Source organism: Coturnix japonica, chromosome 19 (assembly GCF_001577835.2).
Source record: "Coturnix japonica isolate 7356 chromosome 19, Coturnix japonica 2.1, whole genome shotgun sequence".
NCBI lineage: Eukaryota > Metazoa > Chordata > Aves > Galliformes > Phasianidae > Coturnix > Coturnix japonica.
The window spans coordinates 4,488,352-4,507,044 of record NC_029534.1 but is presented as its reverse complement, the minus strand read 5'-3'; the positions used below and the strand labels follow the sequence as shown (position 1 = coordinate 4,507,044).

The following is an 18,693-nucleotide window of genomic DNA, read 5'->3' as shown; positions in this document are numbered from 1 at the left end:
AATGATTTGCAGCAAGGTCAGCGTGAGCTCAGCCCTGGGAAAGGAATTCTGGCTCTTGAGGACGTGGAGCTGCAGGATGGTTAAGGTTGGAAAAGAGCTCTCAGGTCCCCAGGTCCATCCCCACCCCCCATGCCTTTAGTTCTGCATCCCCACAGCAGAGACACGAAGCAGCACTGATGTCCTACGTAGTGCTTTCTCTGTCCCATAATACTCATTAATCAGGTTTCTAAGTGGCTCGGCGGTGTGCCAAGGCTTTGAGAGATTAAGCCAACGTATCTGAAAAGAACAGCATAGAAAAGGAAAGGAATCTTCAGAGGTGATGACAACAGGAGCAGGGGAATGCATAGCATGCAGCCTGCTTCGCTCACAGGTCCGGCAGCAGTAAATCTGAGCTCACGTCGAGGAAGAAGAGCCTGAAAACAGAGTTCAGATCTCATTTCTATTCTTTGAACCTTCTGATGTTGAAATGAAACACACCAAGTTAAGCCAATAATGCCTGAACTTCAGAGTGCAAATGTTTTCCTAATCGTGTGTCGGAGAGGGCAAGAGTGAACACTTCTGTTTCATAATAAGATATTTTTATGGTAATTAAGATTGTTTTTCTCGCTTGTTTGCATAATGCTTTTGATTCAGGCTGATTAAGCAAACATCATTAACCTTGGACCGGGAAAACTTCATTCTTTTCCTCCTGTGTTGGTGCTGCTACTTAAAATGGCCTTTAATGCAAATGTATCTCGCAGAGGTTTGCAGTGTGTGCACAATTCTTATTGCATGCTATGGCTTAGGGTTTTACTTTTGTTCTGGAATTGTAATTAATCACATCACTCTTTCTTCATATTCCCATACGTCAGTGTTTGGTTTCTTTATGTGCGTGTCATAATCAGTAATGCTGCACTGAAGCAAGACAATGAAACTCTCTATAGAAGAGCCTAAAGGGAGAGAGGGGGGCAAACCTCTGGGCTGTTTATATGAGATAATAACTTACAGTCTTTTTTAATGCATTATTCTTTTTTTCTTAATACAAGAAAAATTACATAATGGCTTCTAATTTCTGTGCATCTCACATATAGAATGCATTGGAAAAAAAAATAAAGTGATTAGAATAAATTACAAAGGGAGGATGAGCCTCGTTGGTACAGTATGGCAAGAAAGATGAGCTAAAATACAAGAAAAACACGTCAGGGTGTTAATTTCCCTTTCTGTGCTTTACATCTTCAAAGACTTATTGCCATGGAAAATATAGAGTGTATTATGAAGCTTGGATTTCTCTCTTTTTTTTCCTCCCCTTTGGTTGTGATCATGTGTTTGGTTGCATATATAGAAAGAGTACCACAGTCTGTTCAATGGAGATCTCAGAATATATGAATTGCTTTCCACTTAAATAAGTCTTTAATGTAGAATATATATATGTATATATATTTATAAATATATAATATTTATGACTTTCGAGTTGCTGTAGCTCATCTTGGTATTGTCCGTAGCAATACTGTCATTGTTAATGGCTTTTTCATGTGCCAGTCTCCAGGATGGCTTTAATCACATATACTTTATTACAGTTCTGCTGTGTTTTATAAGTGATGGAATTTCTTAATGCCCTTCTGGTATGTTCTGAAGCAGTTTTGCGACATCACCCCCTCTGCCAAGTAGAAATGTTGGGGGCATTGTTGGTGGTGTAAGAATGCAGAGCAAAAGGAGCTCAAGTGTGGCCTTCATGATGAGAGATTATGAGGTTACGTCACACGTATTCTTCCTAAGTCTTCTCTATCTGCCTGCCCCTAATCTGATTTTGGTTTAAGTTTAGGCTGGTAGGCATAGCTGAGGGTGCAGATTTGAACCTGAGTGTAAGTGACCTACTCTTACTCCAGTGGGTTTGATGGGTTGGCCTTGATGATCTGGGAGCTCTTTTCTAACCTTAATGATTCTATGAAAGTTTAACCTGCTCAGTTTCTTCCATGTTTCCACAGGGCATGAATGGAGGTGTCATCCAAGAGAGTGTACTTAGGTATTAATTCACATTAGGAACAGTATGTTATACCAAAGTGAGGGCTGATTCAACACCAGCCAAGACCCCAGTGGATGTATTTGATATTGGATAGGTGTTGAAACAGCTCTGCGGACTTGGCTAGCTGCAGTCATTACTGTTTTCTGTCTTAATGGGAAAAGCATAGTAGAAGTTAAAGCATCCTGATTTAATGCTTGAATAGCTCATCTCACTGTTCAGCTCATCCAGACAACAGCAGAGGAATGAATACAAATGACTTTCAGCCATGTAGGAATTCTATTAAAGTGGGTTGTTTTTTGTTTGTTTTATTAAAAAACATCAGTCTTATATTTCTTTTTAAACACAGTCAACCATAGATTTCTCATGAAGGTACATTTGTTGCTCTGGTTTAGTCTGTCAGCAGCTACTCCTTGGTCTTCTAATGCTTGTAGAATCTTCACATCGCGTTCTTGTTCATCAAAACCCAGAAATCCTTTCAAGGAGAAGACAAACATTTCAATGGGTGGATCTTATATACTTGCAGTGCTCCTTAGAAGATGACATCGCCATCATCGGCTTCAGGAAATAAGTTAGAATATTGCTTTCATAAAAAAGACCTGAAAATCGTTCGTTTTCTTCCGATAGTTTCAGGAAGATGGGGAGGATGGAGTGCCTTAATTAAATGGTGTTGAATGGCACAGCAATCAACAGTGTTCTCTTTAAATAGTATATTTTTTCTTTTTTTTTTTTTCCTATTTTTTTTTCTATTTTTTTAAAATATTTTTGCTTAGTATCTGTAGAAAATTATTATAGTAAGGCTACATATCCTGCAGACGAGTTCTGGAAGGTCCCTTATTCCAATGGGTGCAATTTCAGCTCTTGTAGCGGATGGCAGTCAGGTGTGTGTGATGGCTTGGGCTGTATATGGATAAAAGGAATGATAGCTGTGGTTCACATTAGTGCTATAGGTTTGGATCCAGGGTTACTCAGGTAGGCAGGGGACACTGTATCCAACTCCATATAGGCAGAGTAAAGAGTAGTGAGCTGGAGGTCGGGCAGGTTGTTGTGTGGGGTTCCATTTGGGATGGTGACTGTGTTGCTGTTCTCCATCTGGCAATGAGAAGGGAAACACTGGGAAGACGTTGGGGATGATGAAATGAGAACCAGGGGGTCCACAGCTAAGCTGTCATCCTTCAGCTCCTCCCAGAGATTGCCTGGGACAAAACAGAAAGGATTGATTAACTTTCTTTACCCGTGCTTATTGAAACCCCCCGAGAAATAGGTAATTATCCAGCTGAGTGTGCTGTATGTGTGAGTACTCTTAGTCACTTGTGATGGTTTAGTTGTTATTAGTCTGTTTCCATAAAAACTGAAATCTTAGAGAAAGCAGCACTGAGTTAAGAGAATAATTCTGCCTGAAGATTGGCAAGATTCTGTTGCAGATATATCATAGAGTAATAGAATTACAGATTCATTATGGTTGGAAAAGACCACTGTAAGACCATCGAGTCCAGCCATCAACCCATCCCCACCATGACCACTAACTGTGCCCTCATGAATTTGTTGAGAGAAAACCACTGTTTTGAAAGGGGGGAAATTGCCTCTGTAATTACTTGTAAGATGCTGAATCTGCAGATAATATTACTGCACAACTGGGCTTATTGTCTTTGTGTGACCCAGCTTCTTTGAATGGCATGCTGAATTACTGGGCATATGATTTCTTGACCAAAACAAAGTCAGACATATGACTTGATGCCCCATCCCTGAAGGTGTTCAAGGACAGGTTGGATAGCACCTTGGGCAGCCTGAGTTAGTGCATGATTTAATGGTTGGCAACCCCACCTGTGGCACAGGGTTGGAACTAAACGATGTTTGAGGTTCCTTCCTACCCAACCCATTCTATAATTGTTTGGCAGTTGGAGGTGATGACCTTTGAGGTCTTTTCCAGTTGTAATGACTCTGTGGTTGGGTATGGTGGGGATGAGTTGATAGCTGGACTCACAATCTCAGTTTCCTTTTCCAACCTTAATGCTTCTATGAGTTGGCATGGTATAAATGGGTTGATGGTTGGACTTGTGATCTTAGAAGTCTCTCCCAACATTAACAATTCTATGATTCCTGGGGACAGTGGCCAGAATATCATCACTGTGTTGGGCTGTGATGTACTACACCTAAATCTGCCCTGTAGGGCTACCTTGGATCCCTACCTTGGAGATCGAAGTCGGTGAGGGATGGATTCAGAGCATCAATGTCGTTGCTGAGGTCCCCCTCCTGCAGCAGAGGGTCGGGCACCGTGCGGGCCGTGCAATGCTCTGTCATCACCTTCACACCACAGCTTGGGGGGGTCTGGGCCGGCAGTGGGGAGTCCTGGGTGATGCTGGGCTGACCCCGCAGTTCGTTTGGAGCCTCCCCAGAAGGAAACATTGTCTGATGGTCTGGAGTCTGCGGCATTAATGCACTTGAGATTGGAGGGAAGCCCTGTGGGGCCGTGTAGCATGCAGTTTGCTGCCCTCCGAGCAAGTTTGGCAATGCGTTCTTGGCATGGAGAGCTCCTGATGATGTGTGGATGGGATGCAGAGGCTGCGGTATAGAGGAAAGTGAGGGTTCACCCAAGGAATGGGGTTGGACTGCCATCTGCCTGGAGAGGGATGCTCCTGCAACGCCATTCGGACTGCACGACATGATGGAAGATCGCAGCTTCTCGCCTTTGTCGCCTATCAGTGTGTCGAGCTCTTCTACAGAACAAAGACAAACAAAATCCATCAGGTATTTCCTGCAGAGCCTTCATCTTTATAGCTTTCAGCTGGGGAATAGGTGGGTGTGATGGCAAAAGCGCTGACCCATAGGATAATAGCTTTTTTCAGGCTTTTGGAGTTCTTCTAAATAATCAGTGCTGAATGGTATGAGGAAAATTATATTGCCATGTTTGAAGACTGGGTATTTATTGGATAATTTTAATTTTATTCTATAGGACTTCATTAGGTGTTGCTTTAACATCTCACTAGGTGCTATGATAGAACACCTTTGTGCCTATTTAGAAGCAAAATCAGGTCTTTAATTCTGCTTTTTTGACTTTATGTTAAGGAAAGCATCTGTAAGTATTTCCTAAGTTGTGCTTAAATGCTGTTGTACAGCTTGGTGTGCATTGCAAAGCAAGTTGTGGGGGCTGCTGCTTGAGAACCAACACGCTCACTCATAACTGACCTGGCTTTGCCATACTCTTCCTCACAGCCACTGGATCTTTCCTCTTCCATTTCTGCAGCTCCTCCTGCATCTTGTCAATCTTGGCCGGATTCAGAGCCCACAAACAGCCTTTCCGAGAAGAGTTGCCTGACTTGTTTTCAACTTTCTCAAAGCATTTGTTCAAGGACAAGTTGTGGCGCACGGAGTTCTTCCAGCCATCCGGGGCTGTCTGGAAACACAAAGCCAATCTAAGAATGGTTTTTCAAGGAAAAAGAGCGATCAATCCCATACAGAATCCTTTGCTTGGTGAGATTATAACACTAATTAGGAGATACTGAGACTGAAACTGCTATGTTAGAAGGAAAGTTATTAGTATGCCCTAATGATTCAATCACGCGCCCTACAAGTGAAATACGGGTTTCTACATCTGATCGCGACATCTTCTTGCTTTACGCTTATTTTTAAGCCAGTGATGGAAGCTGGGAGGTTCTTTAAACCTCACAATGAATTAAAGTGATTCTTCCATTTCTATTTAGGCAGTTTCTGGTCAAGCAAAATTCCTTCCTTACTCCAAGGACAGTTTCACAGTCAGTTGCAATAGGAAAAAAGATGATACTGCTTTATCACACTGAGATGTTGCGTATGAGCGTGCTGGTCTGTATCATAGGGTTTTTATGGTGAATTCCTGATGTGTCACTTCCTTGTCTTCTATAGAAAATCTGTACAGCCATAGGATTCTATAGAAATTCCATAGAGTCATAGAATTCTGTAGATTCTATGTAATCTGACCTTTGGATTCTTCCATTCCTTGTCCCCCCATGGCAGACCTTCGCTACAAGCTGGGAAATGCCATGTTTTCCATTTCTGATAAATTCCTGATAAACTTAATAAACTTAATACTTGCTAATTCATTCTAAATATTGCTTAGTTGTGAAAGGTGACTCCATGTAATTTGCTACAACAGGAAGCATTTGGCTTTCCTAACAGCACCGTTTCTACCCTTTTGTCCACCTGATGTCAGCATCTCACCGTTCTGTTGGCCAATTCTGCAGGTGAGTCAACCTGCATTTCAATTATTAAAAAAAACAGCATAAAAACCCAACCCCTTACAGCCCTTTCTGCTATAGGGTAAGATTGAAGGTCAGTGGGGATGCGTTGGCACAGCTGCCCATGGAGATGGGAGAGTCCTCATCCATGGAGGAGTTGATGAGCCGTGGAGATGTGACACTGAGGGCCGTGGTCAGTGGGCACAGTGGGGTGGGTTGGGGTTGGACTTGGGGATCTGAGAGCTCGTTCCCAACCTGATTGATGCCATGATTCTACCGTGACCATTTTTCATCCCTTGCAGATCACATCCAAGCTGCTTTTTGCCAGCTCCAAATGTGAATACAACTTCCACCAAGGGAAGATGTGCAATTTGCTGCTGCCTGTGCTAAGCTGGGAGAGCGCTCGTGCTCCTGGCCGTGTGTGTGAGGCTGCACAAACCTCTGTCTGTATCTAGACAGGATAATTAGTGTTTCTGCTCAGTGCTGGGAGTGGTGTGTGTTTCTCAGAGGTTTTCAGATGTGTGGGGGTGTGAACGGTGAGATCGTTTTAGGAACGTAAAAGCAAAAAGTACATGGATTTATTCCGGGGAGCGCTGCCAAGAGTTGAACAGGTTCTTGCACTAAACTCGGTACTGCTGAGCAGCAAGAAATAGTTGTTTACCTAGCTGGGCCCTGAAGGAATGCTCCAGCAAAGCGTTAGAAGTACTGCTCTGTCACCAGTTTTTATTTTCACATTTGATGCTTGGTTAATGAACCGAGCTCTGCCTGCTGGAGCTACTATCGTACAGTTGGAGTTGTTTTGCTGCGGCTCTATTTGGCCATCGTTGCTTCCAGAGCAGTGTGGAAGAAGCTATGTGGAATCAGGCTCTGTTGGACCTTCCCAACATCTTGGATCACTGGCAATTGCCCAATTAACGAGATGAAAGCTCAGCATTCAACTCTCTAATTGCACTGAAGCAAAAAAACTATATAGATGATGAGCCAAAAAAGGCCGTTGTGCAGACCCACTGATCCCAACAGCCTCTTGAAGTTTAAAGAGTTCAGTGATCTTGCAAAACCCTTTCTCTTTAAATCTAGGTCTCAAGAGAAGGGAGAGGTACATCAAAGAGTAATTCACCTTCAGCTGTGTAGATGATTTTTTTTTTTGGGACGTAGGAGTTGGATTGCTCTGTTTCAACTAGAAATGAGATCGTTGCATCATAGAAACTAAATCTGCTGTGGCAGCGAATACGAGTTAATTTGACTAGGCTTGTATCATCTCATGTCTCCCAGCAAGATTCTACATACACTTGTGCTCTACTTCAGTTCTACTTTAATTGCTTCCCCTCCCCCTGGTGAATCCTGCTGTTTACTGAGCTCTGTAGCACCAACATGAGGCTGTTTGCTGGTTTCTATTTTACTCCACCTGGTTAAAGTTTCTCCAAATAATGTTTTTTTTTGCCTTAAATTGTTAATTCCATGTGCTGCCTTAAGGAACGGATGGACATAGGGCTAAATCCTTATAAGCATATTTGCTTATTCTGTTCTTATTTTAAGGATGTTTGGGATGAAAAAAATCCAATGATTTGACTGTATTTCTAAAGGCTGGGGCATCATTCCCACTGACTTATAAATAATTGGAGAGAAAGCCACGAGGGTCTGCAAGAAGACCTCCCAGTGGGACAGATGTGTTCTGATCAGTGAGAAGGGCGAGGTTTATACTGGGGCTAAAGCAGTTAAAGCTGTGTTGTAAGACAGAGAAGTAACTTCAGTTTGCTCTGATGAACTACTTTGGGCACACCGTAAAAGTGATTTTAATAATCCCACTTCTCCACTTGAAACCTATTCGTGCCTTGTTCCTAGGAGGTGGTAAGCAGGTAAAGAACGCCTTACTTTGCTTTAAATGGTAAAATTTGTGTATTGTGCTAAGAAATGTAGTTCTGCAAAGGACTGACTTCAAGATGTTGGTGGCACGGGGTCCTCATTTTCAATCCTCAATTATTTTCCTTTGGGTTATTGATACTTTCTACAGCTATTGATGAATTCATGGAAAAGAATATTGGGATGGCTGAAATTCTCCTCTTGTTGTGTGCTCTTGCTGTGTGCCATTGTGTTTTCCTTGGGTTGGAACTCATCGTGTTTTGGGATACTTCTGGAATGAGGATGAGTGGGCTGTATTTATATTCCCTTTTCTCTGCTGTAACAAGCAATGGAGGGCCTAGTGATTCCTATGGGGGGAATCTGGGGTGCTGGAAACACAGAAGTTGAATGGATCCCAATGGATTCCTTCATGACAATGGATTCCTTCTTTCCCCCTCATTCCTGACATATTTAATTTAATTATTATTTTTGGTTATTTATCCTCAAAACCACTTGATGCTGCTGCAGAATTGTATTGAGACATTTATTCTTCATGATTCTTAGTGCTCTTTTCTTAATAGGGACATCTGAATAATCTTTCTGTAGTTGCATTAAATCTATTTGAATTGCTGCATGTTTATTTGCAATAGGAAGCACAGCAACCTCATGCTGCTTTAGTTTTAGGTCTTGCTAACAGCTGTAGGCCACTTGCTCTGGACGTCTAGCAAGATCCTCTTGGGGAATCAGCAAGAACAAAGCTCTGTGTAGAGCAGCAGCAGCAATTCAATTACAACTCTCTATAGATCTAACTGTAATCCCTCTGCTATGGGGCTGCGTGCTGACTAATCTCTTCCCACCTGCATCCTGAGTGCAAGAAGCCATTTGCTCTTACAGCACAGATTTAAATCTCCATAGCATCTGGTGCAAGCAGTGCATCCATGCCTTCGCCAGCATGACCAGGCAATTATGAGCTTAGCACCATTTATCACATCTTATACTTTTCCTTTTACAGGGCATGCTGGTGATGAAGTTGCCCAAGATGACATCCCAGCTCCAGAACAGAGCACCTGATGGAGCTGTGGGTGACCATCCTCAGTGCAGGGAGTGGGACCTGATGGCCTTTAAAGGTCCCTTCCAACTCAATGATGCTATGAAGACATCCCCATTCCTCTGCTTCCATGATTTTGGAGGTACTGTAATGTCAAGGGAAGCGACAGGACCAGTTCTGCCTGTATCTGAGATCTGAGAGGAAGGGATGATGTTGTTTTTAGAAATATTTATCCCTTTTATAAGCTGTTAGCGAGGAGTGGCCACTTGTTATCTATGCAAGCTCAAACTTGGAGCTATTCTTAATAAACCTTTTAGTTAAGTAGCACTGCATGCTGCGCTATGTACAAATATTCTGCCCAGGCACAGAACTCACCTTAAAGTAAGGAAAGTGCTCTGTCATGAAATTGTAAATCTCGCTGACTGGCAAACTGCCCGTCTTGCTGTTTTTGAGTGCCATGAAGATCAGGATGCTTTGGGGAGAGAAAGAAAAGCGTTTTAGCTTGTCAGAAAACACAGTGTCTCAGAGCTTATAATGACTGTGGCTTTCACTCCCATACAACGAGTCAAATTGGGAACAATTTACTCTGTCACTGTCCCTGGTGATGTTCCAGAGCTATGGGGATGAGGGATGTGGTCAGTGGGTATGGAGAGGTGGGTTAGGGTTGTGCTTGGAGATCTGAGAGCTCTCTCTCAACCTATGGATCTATGAATACCAATCATGCTGACAGTCGGAGTTCATGCAGAATATGATCAGCTCATGTCCAATATGAATTACAAGTAAAATGATGGAAAGGGGAGTCAAGACCTTAAGTCTTGACCTTAAGTCTTGACTCCACTTTAAGGCTGTGATTCAATGCCTACAATGACAAGGGGCACATGGAAAGTATCAAGCTGAGTGACAGAAGGTATAATTAAAATTCGTTTGACCTGCTTCACTAGAGTGACGTTTGGGGGCTAATCCTATGTGATAAGCAGCATATCTGATGTGTTTTCTAGACATTTCCTCACCCTTAATGGGGAATTAAATAGCACTAATACAGGTCCTGCAAAGACACCTAATTGTGATTAGTCTTATGCTGATTTGCAGCACCTAAGATATTGCATTAGGAAAAGGCCTAGCTTTTCTTCTTTACAGCATCTCATTTCCCTCTGCTTTGGCCCCAGAATCTGGAGCATGCTATGGTTCATACAAGCAGTATGGAGCACACTGAGAACAGGATAGGTAAGCACCTTGTTGCAAATTATGCTGAAAATATGCCGTGGGTAAACAGTGTGTTTCCTGTGGCATTAAGAGTTGAAAAGATGTTTTCTTACCTGTAGGAGTAGATGGGTTTGGGAAATAGAGGCTGCTGGGATTCTTGAGTGCTTTGAGGAGCAATCCTTTGGTAGGGGTAGTGCGAAGAGGTGATGTAGGTCACCGGGTAGCTGCCTCCTGATGGGTACTGGTGAGACAACCAAAGAGATGTCACTTGGCTGGGCACTGAGTTCTCAGAATGTTACTTTCTTTGTAGAAATACTAAGCTTTAATTCTGAGGATACTGTCCTCCACTTATGTTTAATAGCTGCTATGCAAAGGCAGAACTGAAGTCTCTCTAGCACGGTATTGAAAACCATTGGTGTTACTAGTTAGTGCTTAAGAAGGAGGAAGAAGTGGAGAGGAATGGGCTTGGATGTTGGCTGCTGCCAGTTCTATTGCAGTGGGTTTAGTGCTGAAGAACTGTTTCTTTATTATTGCCCATTATTCTACTGAATAGCTGTGAAAAATGGGTCGTTGTACCCTATCGATCATCTCCAGGGTGTGCACAGCCATATAAAGAATTTACTCCTTTGGCCATCCCTTTAATGGCATCTCTTCAAGAGATCTCCAGGCATGTCCAATTCTCAATATGCTCAGCAATGGATGGCCCATCATGAGGTCACCCTGACAGAAATACAGCAGAGCAGAAAAAAAACAGTGAGGTCAAAGGAAACACAGCGTTTGCCTTGCCTTGATTGCGACAGAGTTTCTGCCAGTTTGCTTTCCATTTCCTATCACAGCGGTTGGTCACGTATTGTTCTGTTCTAAATTGCAGTTCCAACCTGCTGGCAAGCAGCTTTCAAGAACAAAGAAGAGCTGCCCCATGGAGCTGAGATACCATCAGTTGGCTCTTGGTGTGGCGAAGGCTCCCACTCAACTTAGAGTTGGTAAGAGAGGAATTTCTGCCTCTTACAGCTGAATCTTTCCAGATGCCAAGGGTAGGGCAAGGCCAAAATTAGGAATCATGTCACAGGCTATTAAAAATCTGCTTGCGTGCCTTTGCTGGTGCTCAAAGGTTGCTGAGCCGTGTTCTGGTGCGGTGCTGCTCACCTCTACAAGCCCTGTGTCATGAGTTTTTATGGTTCCTCTAAAGACTCTAATATGGATTTTTCAGAGTCATCAAGAAAATTTTCCTGGTAATTAATTTATACATCTTACTTTTTTCCTGACGTTGGTTTCAGTGGCTCTTTGAAAGGGTTCTAGGAAGGAACTGGCTGGGATGTCGTTACCAAAAGCAAGAACTGGGTGTTTTCATGATGGATTTCTGTTTTATTGGTCTCATTACTCCTTTTTGAGGGAGTAAGGCTGGGGAATGGTCTGGTACAACTGGCTGGAGCTGGTTCTGCTGGATGAAAGGGATCCATGTTTTATGGTGGGTGGGTTGGTGGCTCCAGCAGTGTCTGCCACTTCTTTCAGGTCCATAAGAAGTAATTTACCAGCTGAGTCACCATTTGTGCTGTGTCCAGCAAAGGGGAAGGTGAGGCCACTTTATCATTTGGACCGAATTAATGAAGGAGTTGATCTCTCTCATCCCTTAATGAAAAGAAAGGCGTAGTTGCTCCAGGCTACAGGGGCTGTTCTGAGTTTAACTACATCATGATTTAAGTTGTCCATTCCATTTGAATTTGAAAGGTAAAACATTAATACATGCAAAAGGTGTTATTCCATGTCTTCTTTCTTGTATCACTGCCCGTTTCCTAGGGTTTGATGATGCCACATGGACAGCTCCTCAACTCCTTATGACTTTGGTTGCTGATACCCCTTGCTTTTCTTTCGTTAGTAGAATCCATTGCCATACTTTTATAACATTCAATAGCACAGACTCTAACCAAAGCCTGCCGCTTGTAGGAGAGCTGTCACTCTGCCAACCTGCAGGTGGATGGGAGACTTTCTCCTCCTGCAATTCTTGTTGCGTCTTGTCTAGCAGCTCCCAGAAGACATTTCAGCTGTAATGTTGTGGGTTTTTTTTTTGAACGTGCTTAATGCAGATGAGTAGTAATATTACCGGTATCAAAACAGCACTGAAGAGGGAAGTGTGCTCACTTCAGTTATATATTTTATGTATATATATACATGTATAGCTTTAATATCATGCATTGTCACACATCAGCATTATAGTCAGTTATGCTTCAGCTGAATACTTTTTCTCTGGGGATGATATAAGAGCCAAGAGATTGCAAAGGAGATGGATGGGCCACCAAACTCAGGGGGAGCGAGCATCGTCTTACTGTGATTGACTTTAAAAGGAGGTGTTGTTTCATCTATTTCTGGGGGGGGGGTTGTTACCGTGACTGCTATACGACTATAGCACAAGGAACACAGCATTTTTGGTTCAACATACGGTACTGACCTGATGGAAGGGATGCGAGGAGCAATACATCTGCTGCACCTGGGGCTGATAGCAGTACAACCCAGGCTGCCCTTCCAGTGGGGATGTCCTAAGCTTGAGGTCTGAATCCTGCTACAAGATATTTAAGGAAAGCATTGTTAGAGAAAACACCTCAATTTAATCCATTCTGTTGCTATCCTGACTTGTCTTCCTTTATACCCTATGCTCATTATTACCATCCTCTTGTCATCCCAGTGCCACATCTGGTATTGACAAATGTTTGTGTTATTTTGATGACCATAAGATGATGTTTTTGTCCAGAAATATCAACTTGCCAGCAGCCTATAAGCTGTGTAAGAGCTTAGAAGTTGCTCTTTAATGGAACCAGTGGAGGTATGAATGAGCAGTTGGTCTGAGTAGTCGGAGGTGCTTCATATAAGGTACACGCAGTGCTAATTTTACATTCTGTGCAGCTTTGAATTTGGGAAGAAAATGGGATTTTTCTATTAACCGCAAACAGGTTTTGTGTTAAACTCATCAGATCTGAGTTTATATTATTTATTCAGGAAACAGGAGGTTTATATCAACTTCATCCTTAGTGTGAGTCAGTTACTGTGGGTACGTATCCTGGAAATGTCCCCCATTCCTTGTGAAATTCTCTTAGTTCATTTAGAAATTATTTTTCTTTCTTTTTTTACCCCCCTTTTCTTTCAGTAACTCTGCAATTCTTTGTCTCAAAACCATCTCACCACCTCCCTGGGCAGCTGTGCCATGCTTGGAAAAACACCATAAACTTCTGTCCCTTGAGAATGTTGATTGATGACAGTGATATAAAGCCTATTATTGGGATGGGTTTGAATTTTTAAGGCTCCTTTCTACTGGAAAATCCTTTGCCCATATCCACCTATCAGAGAATTGATTTTCAGAAGGAAAATCAATAAGGGGAGTTTGACAGTTACGTACAGATGTCTGCCATGGGCTCTAGCATACAACTTCAGAAGAGATAAAAATCTGTGTAGTCACACTGAGATAAAATAATTCCAAAAGCATACTTTTTTCCTCCCCAATTAAGAACAGAAAAGATACTGACCATGACTTGTGAACTGTGATCTTGACCTGTGGTGCTGTACTGGAGGCTGTTACACCATGGCTGTTCGGAGGAGATGTTTGGAAGGTGAGTTGGAAATGACTCTGACTCATCAGGGCCCGTAGATCCTGGGAGACCCTCAAAACCCTCAATACTTCTGGTGTTTTTGAAAGACGGACCTTCAGGTGGAAGGGTTTGTTGTGCTTCCTGGAAGACGTCCTCACTGATCTGCCTCTTGTATGGGTGAAATGGGTTCCTGCTGCTCTTGAGGAACCTGTCGTAATTTCCTACAGTGTTTTCCTCGTAACTGTACCGCCGGAATTTTTCTGTGCTGAAGGAGACCTGAAATTTGTTCTTGCTACAGTGAATCCCTTGGCTGGGGGGGTATCTCCCAAGGAGTTGGTCCTGGGCTGGAGATGCAGGGCTGGGGCTGTGGGAGGACTCAGGGCTCTTCCTTTCTGTCCTGCTGTCTGATTCGTAAGGTTGGCAGCTGTAACTGGGATTATCCTGCAATGAATTGTTGGCATTTATTTAGGGTTAGGATGAACAAATATTATTCCAGTACATCGAATATGCACATTATTGACAATAATTAGAAAATTACTAGTCCTACCACCTCCACACAGATAAACCTTGAAGGGTTTTTCTCATTACCTGGTGTCCAAACCCGTTTAAAGATATGTTGATAGAATAATTAAGAAGGCTGGGATAATCCTAATCTGTCAGCTATCCATGGAAAACAGGATGTCATAGGCAACTTTTGCCTTGTTGATCTGTCAGTTCCAGAGAGAAGATGATGTGTGATCAAAAGATGAAAGATTAAACCACAGGAATATGGTAAGTGCAATTCTTGCCATACACAAGTTTAATCAAATGGGCCTGAGCTGCCAGTTACATCACTTCCTCTCATTAGTGTAACCACGCTCATTCCGTGAGCCATGGAGGGCCTGGGCAAGCAGCTTCACCTCCTTCCTGTCTCGTCTCCTCCCTTCCCTTTTGTTAGCAAAATGAAATTAACTCAAGGACTCTTTAATCTAGAAGGGAAAGGCTTAACAAGAACCAGTGTCTGGGTCCTGGAGCTGAACACATACAGCTTAGAAATTATGTATATTTTCCTTGACATCAATGTTGAGTAACATCTTGGATGCTTTTTGGGAAGACATGTTGAAGTCAAGAGTGGGTTATTGTGTTCAGTGAAGGGAAAACAGTCACAGAATCTCAGAATCATTCAGGTTGGCAAAGACCTTCAGGATCCTCATGTCCAACCCCATCCCATCCCATAATACCCACTGACCACAGCCCTCAGTGCCATATCTCCATGGTTCAGGAACACCTCCAGAGATGGGGACTGCCCCACTCCCTGGGCAGCTGTGCATCTACTCTATCTGAGAAGCTTTTCCTAATATCCAACCTGAACCTTCCCTGGCACAACTTGAGGCCATCTCCTCTTGTCCAATTGCCGCTACCTGGGAGAAGGGGCCATAATGTACAGCGATATACAAAAAGTAAGGTCAGATTGTCAGGTAGTCCCTTTTCCACCTTTGCCTCTCTAAATCCAAGTTGCTCTTACAGGAGAACAGGAAAAGGAGTATACAGAAGAACCAGCTTTCAAGAAATCTCAAGGGGATTTCTGCAGAGTGGAATATGGCAGAGTTTTTCTTGTTCCTATCCATGTGGGTCTATCTGAGCTCGTACATCTGGGAGAGGACAACAGCTCTGATCTGTAGCACTCACCGTTTGCTGAATTGGGGATACCGAATCCCCTGGTGTCTTCATCAGGTCTTCTTGTTGATCCCTTTCCAAAGTGTCCGAAGAAGAAAATTTAATATTAGCCTGATCCTGAAGTAGTGAAACCATTACCAAATCCACTTTGGATGGAAATTCTGTTACAAGGAAGGAAAATTGCAATAAATATATTCTGAAAGTTAAAATGGAAAAGAAACCATCTCGTCGCAGTGTTAGACATTCTGCTGGGCAATGACCTGTTCTATAGGAAAGGTATTCCTAATCTGAATTCTTCCCTTTCATAAGTTCATGAAAATGCATTGCTTTGGATTGGAGGAAATTTAGCAGTATTGCTTTACTGAGAGACTGATATATTAATTAAACGTCATTGCTTTTAGTGGGACTGCATACAACAAAGAGCTTTGTTCGTGTCATGACTTAAGACCGATGAGTGCCATCAGCTTATAACTTTGCTTTGTTTTCTGTTATCGGTGCCTCACGTTCTGCACAATTTAAATCTCAGGTATTTAAACGAGTTCCCAATGTTTGCTCTTCAGATATTTCAGACGTATCTAATGACGTTTGGCAGAGTAAGTTGAGTGGGTTTAATCTTCTAGAAGTTTGTTCGCCATTGGTATTTTTGTAGTCCTTTTTCCACCGTAAATTTACAGTAAGGCTAAAATGGCGCAACTCAGATTTCAGGGGTGTAAATCGGGGGGAAAAAAAAGGCACTTCAAGGGTTAATTCACAAAGTCTTTGCCACGTGTTTAAATGGCTGTTAGGTAAATAACTGAAGGGGTTATCGGGTTTGGCTAACAAAGATATATCACTTAAAAATGTGGAAAATCTATTCTGCTTTTACAGTTCAAAGAGAAATCTGTATTTATGATGAGTTAGACTGCACTGCCCAAGGGGATGAAGTACAATGGGGCTTGGAAATCACATATAAGACCTCGAGTGTACAGGAAAGAAATGATGTGAGTTAAAGTTCACTGTGTTTTGGGCACCGGCCCCATTCCCCAGTAGCTGAACTGGAGGTTGATGAGGAGATATACATAAAACTCCTCTTGAAAGGAGCAGGTGGGAAAACTGATAACTTTGAAATATGTTCATGTGTATATTTGTAATTGTTCCAGGCTTTCTGTCCTCTTAATGCAGCTTTCCCACTTATCTCCAGGTTATATAAAGCTGTATCTGACCTCTCCTTTCTACTGCAATTCTTCAACCCCGCTGCCTAATTTGTGGTCTTGAGCATTAGAATTTCATTAAGAGCTTTTGTGCAGTTACAAGTCCTGCCTAATGGTTTTTCTATTGCAAGGGATGTTGGACAAATGATCACAGATAAAGGGAAGAGTTTCGTTTTGAGAAATCAGATCAGAGAAAGTACCAGAATAAGAAAGTCAAAAAGCTTTGATTGCAGAGAACAATCATGCCTGATTTTTTTTTCCTCTTCCCATTAGGTTTACCATTAGAACCAGAGCAAAAGTTGGCTAAAGGGTGAACTGGGCATGTCAGAAATAGAGAGTGTCACGGCTGTTTGGAGAGTTAATACAATGTGGACCAGGAAAACCAAATTATGATGGTCTCCCTCCTCCAAGTATCTGTTGATTAATTTTATTTTGTCATCTCATGGAGGCTGATAGGAAAGGAGAAGTCTCACTGACCTTTTAAAGCTGTAATGAATCTCTCTGCGTAGTGAAAGTGTTATTAGATGGGAAGTAGCCTTGTCTTGGTGCAAGGTCATGCTGATAACCTGCACTTAGTGGTGATCTGCATTGTTACTATGGGTTTTTGGAAAGAGATTCCAGACCGCGTACTGACTTTCTTCTATAAGAGAGAAGAGCCTGTGGTCATTGGAGGCTGTCAGTAGTCGGGGTTGCAATAAATCATTTGCAATCAAGTCATGCAACTGTTACTGGGAGAGAGAACCTGAGGAAACTGTGGGTTGCCAAGATGTGGGACTTGTGAAAGAAAACAATGATGCTTTGATTTGGAAAAAGGAAAGTGACTGTCCCAGATGTAGCTGGAGCTACTTCTCCCAGCCCATGTCATTTCACTGCTGTAAATGTTGCGTGACAGTTCTGGCTCCTGTTCTAGGATAACTATCCTCAAAAAAGAAAATAAAAGAGAAATTAGTGAGAAACTGTAACCTCAGCTGAGCGTGTGGACAAGCGAGGGAGCAGCTGACCTATTAGCTCTGCATGACTGGAGCCCTGTGGCACCCATCCATTGCTCAAACAATCCCTTTTTGTGTGTTTCTGGACATCAGAAGGCGTTTTGCCGACGATGCACTTCCCCAGAGCTCAGTGCTGGGCTGTGTAACTCATTAGAGCTGCTCCAAAGCTGTACCTTACTGTAAATGCCCCCTCCATCCCTTGGGGCTGAGATCAGTTTTCATGAGAGGAAGGTGAGCTTTGGATGTTCCCCAATTTGTAATTCATCCTGCATGCATGCCTGAGGCAGCTCGCTGCTCTGTGCCTGATTCAGGTTGTGTGATCTCCTTTTCTCTGCCCCCTCCCCGCAGCACTAAATCACCTCTTTCCTCTCCAAGTCACACCGTTGGGTTCCAACCCAAGAATGAACAAAATTTCTTTTTTCTTTTGTATTCTGCTTTTAAGTTTGTAGATAAAAATCTGCTCCCAACAGTATCACGTTCCCAATAACATCCCGGTATTGTAGAAGTGACCAAAAAACTTTTGAGTCAAACTTGCCATATGTATAGGGGTTGTTCTATGAGAGATCTTAGGGTGAAAAAGGCACCATGGATGAGAATTAGAGCTATTTATGGCTTACAACAAACACAAGACCTTCTTTCTGAGCTTATACCCAAGAGACTGACACCAAATGTTCTGGATCATGGCTGGGGATTGCTATGAATTGTTACTAAGCCTTGCTCTGCTTTTAGCAGGAGCAGAACTTCAGTCTACCCACTGTGATACTGCACTGTGGTTTTACCACATTGGTTTCTTACTGTTTTCTTTCTTCTATTCCTGGTACATGTTGTTCCTTGATGATAGGAACTACACCTTTCCAACAACACCAGTTAACCTAATGAAAAAAGATGTTAGATCTCCCTACCAGCCTTGCAACTCTGGTATTTCCTAAACCCTATCCTTTGCATACTCCAACCTATTTTCTGGATGAATGATTGTGCTG

The 18,693-nt window shown here is 42.7% G+C and overlaps 1 protein-coding gene and 2 long non-coding RNA genes across 3 annotated transcripts in view; 2 read left to right on the top strand and 1 right to left on the bottom strand.

Moving 5' to 3' along the window:
- Positions 1–2,299: 2,299 nt before the first annotated feature.
- On the bottom strand, positions 2,300–15,669 carry FOXN1 (forkhead box N1). The gene is made up of 8 exons (XM_015880532.2): positions 15,547–15,669; positions 13,816–14,319; positions 12,747–12,857; positions 10,414–10,541; positions 9,473–9,569; positions 5,186–5,393; positions 4,189–4,716; positions 2,300–3,195 (listed from the first exon to the last, which is right to left on the bottom strand). Exons 1-8 carry the CDS (start codon positions 15,667–15,669, stop codon positions 2,933–2,935), a joined length of 1,962 nt encoding a protein of 653 aa, XP_015736018.1. The 3' UTR covers positions 2,300–2,932.
- Positions 9,065–18,693, top strand: part of LOC107322479 — a 38,327-nt gene continuing 28,698 nt past the window's right edge. The window contains exons 1-3 of the long non-coding RNA XR_001558960.2: positions 9,065–9,239; positions 10,264–10,321; positions 11,172–11,283. This is a non-coding gene — a long non-coding RNA (uncharacterized LOC107322479). The remainder of the gene's footprint in view (positions 9,240–10,263; positions 10,322–11,171; positions 11,284–18,693) is intronic.
- Positions 13,809–15,558, top strand: LOC107322480. Its single transcript, XR_001558961.2, has 3 exons — positions 13,809–13,899; positions 14,593–14,649; positions 15,385–15,558. It is a non-coding gene; the product is annotated as an uncharacterized LOC107322480 (long non-coding RNA).

Excerpts from the sequence above, each read along its gene's own strand:
- FOXN1 (XM_015880532.2), bottom strand. The coding sequence starts at position 15,669 with ATGGTTTCACTACTTCAGGATCAGGCTAATATTAAATTTTCTTCTTCG. Across the intron at positions 10,542-12,746 it reads CCTCGCATCCCTTCCATCAG|TACCCATCAGGAGGCAGCTA; the intron begins GTCAGTACCGTA and ends TTGTCTCACCAG. Across the intron at positions 4,717-5,185 it reads GAAGAGTATGGCAAAGCCAG|AAGAGCTCGACACACTGATA; the intron begins GTCAGTTATGAG and ends TTTGTTCTGTAG.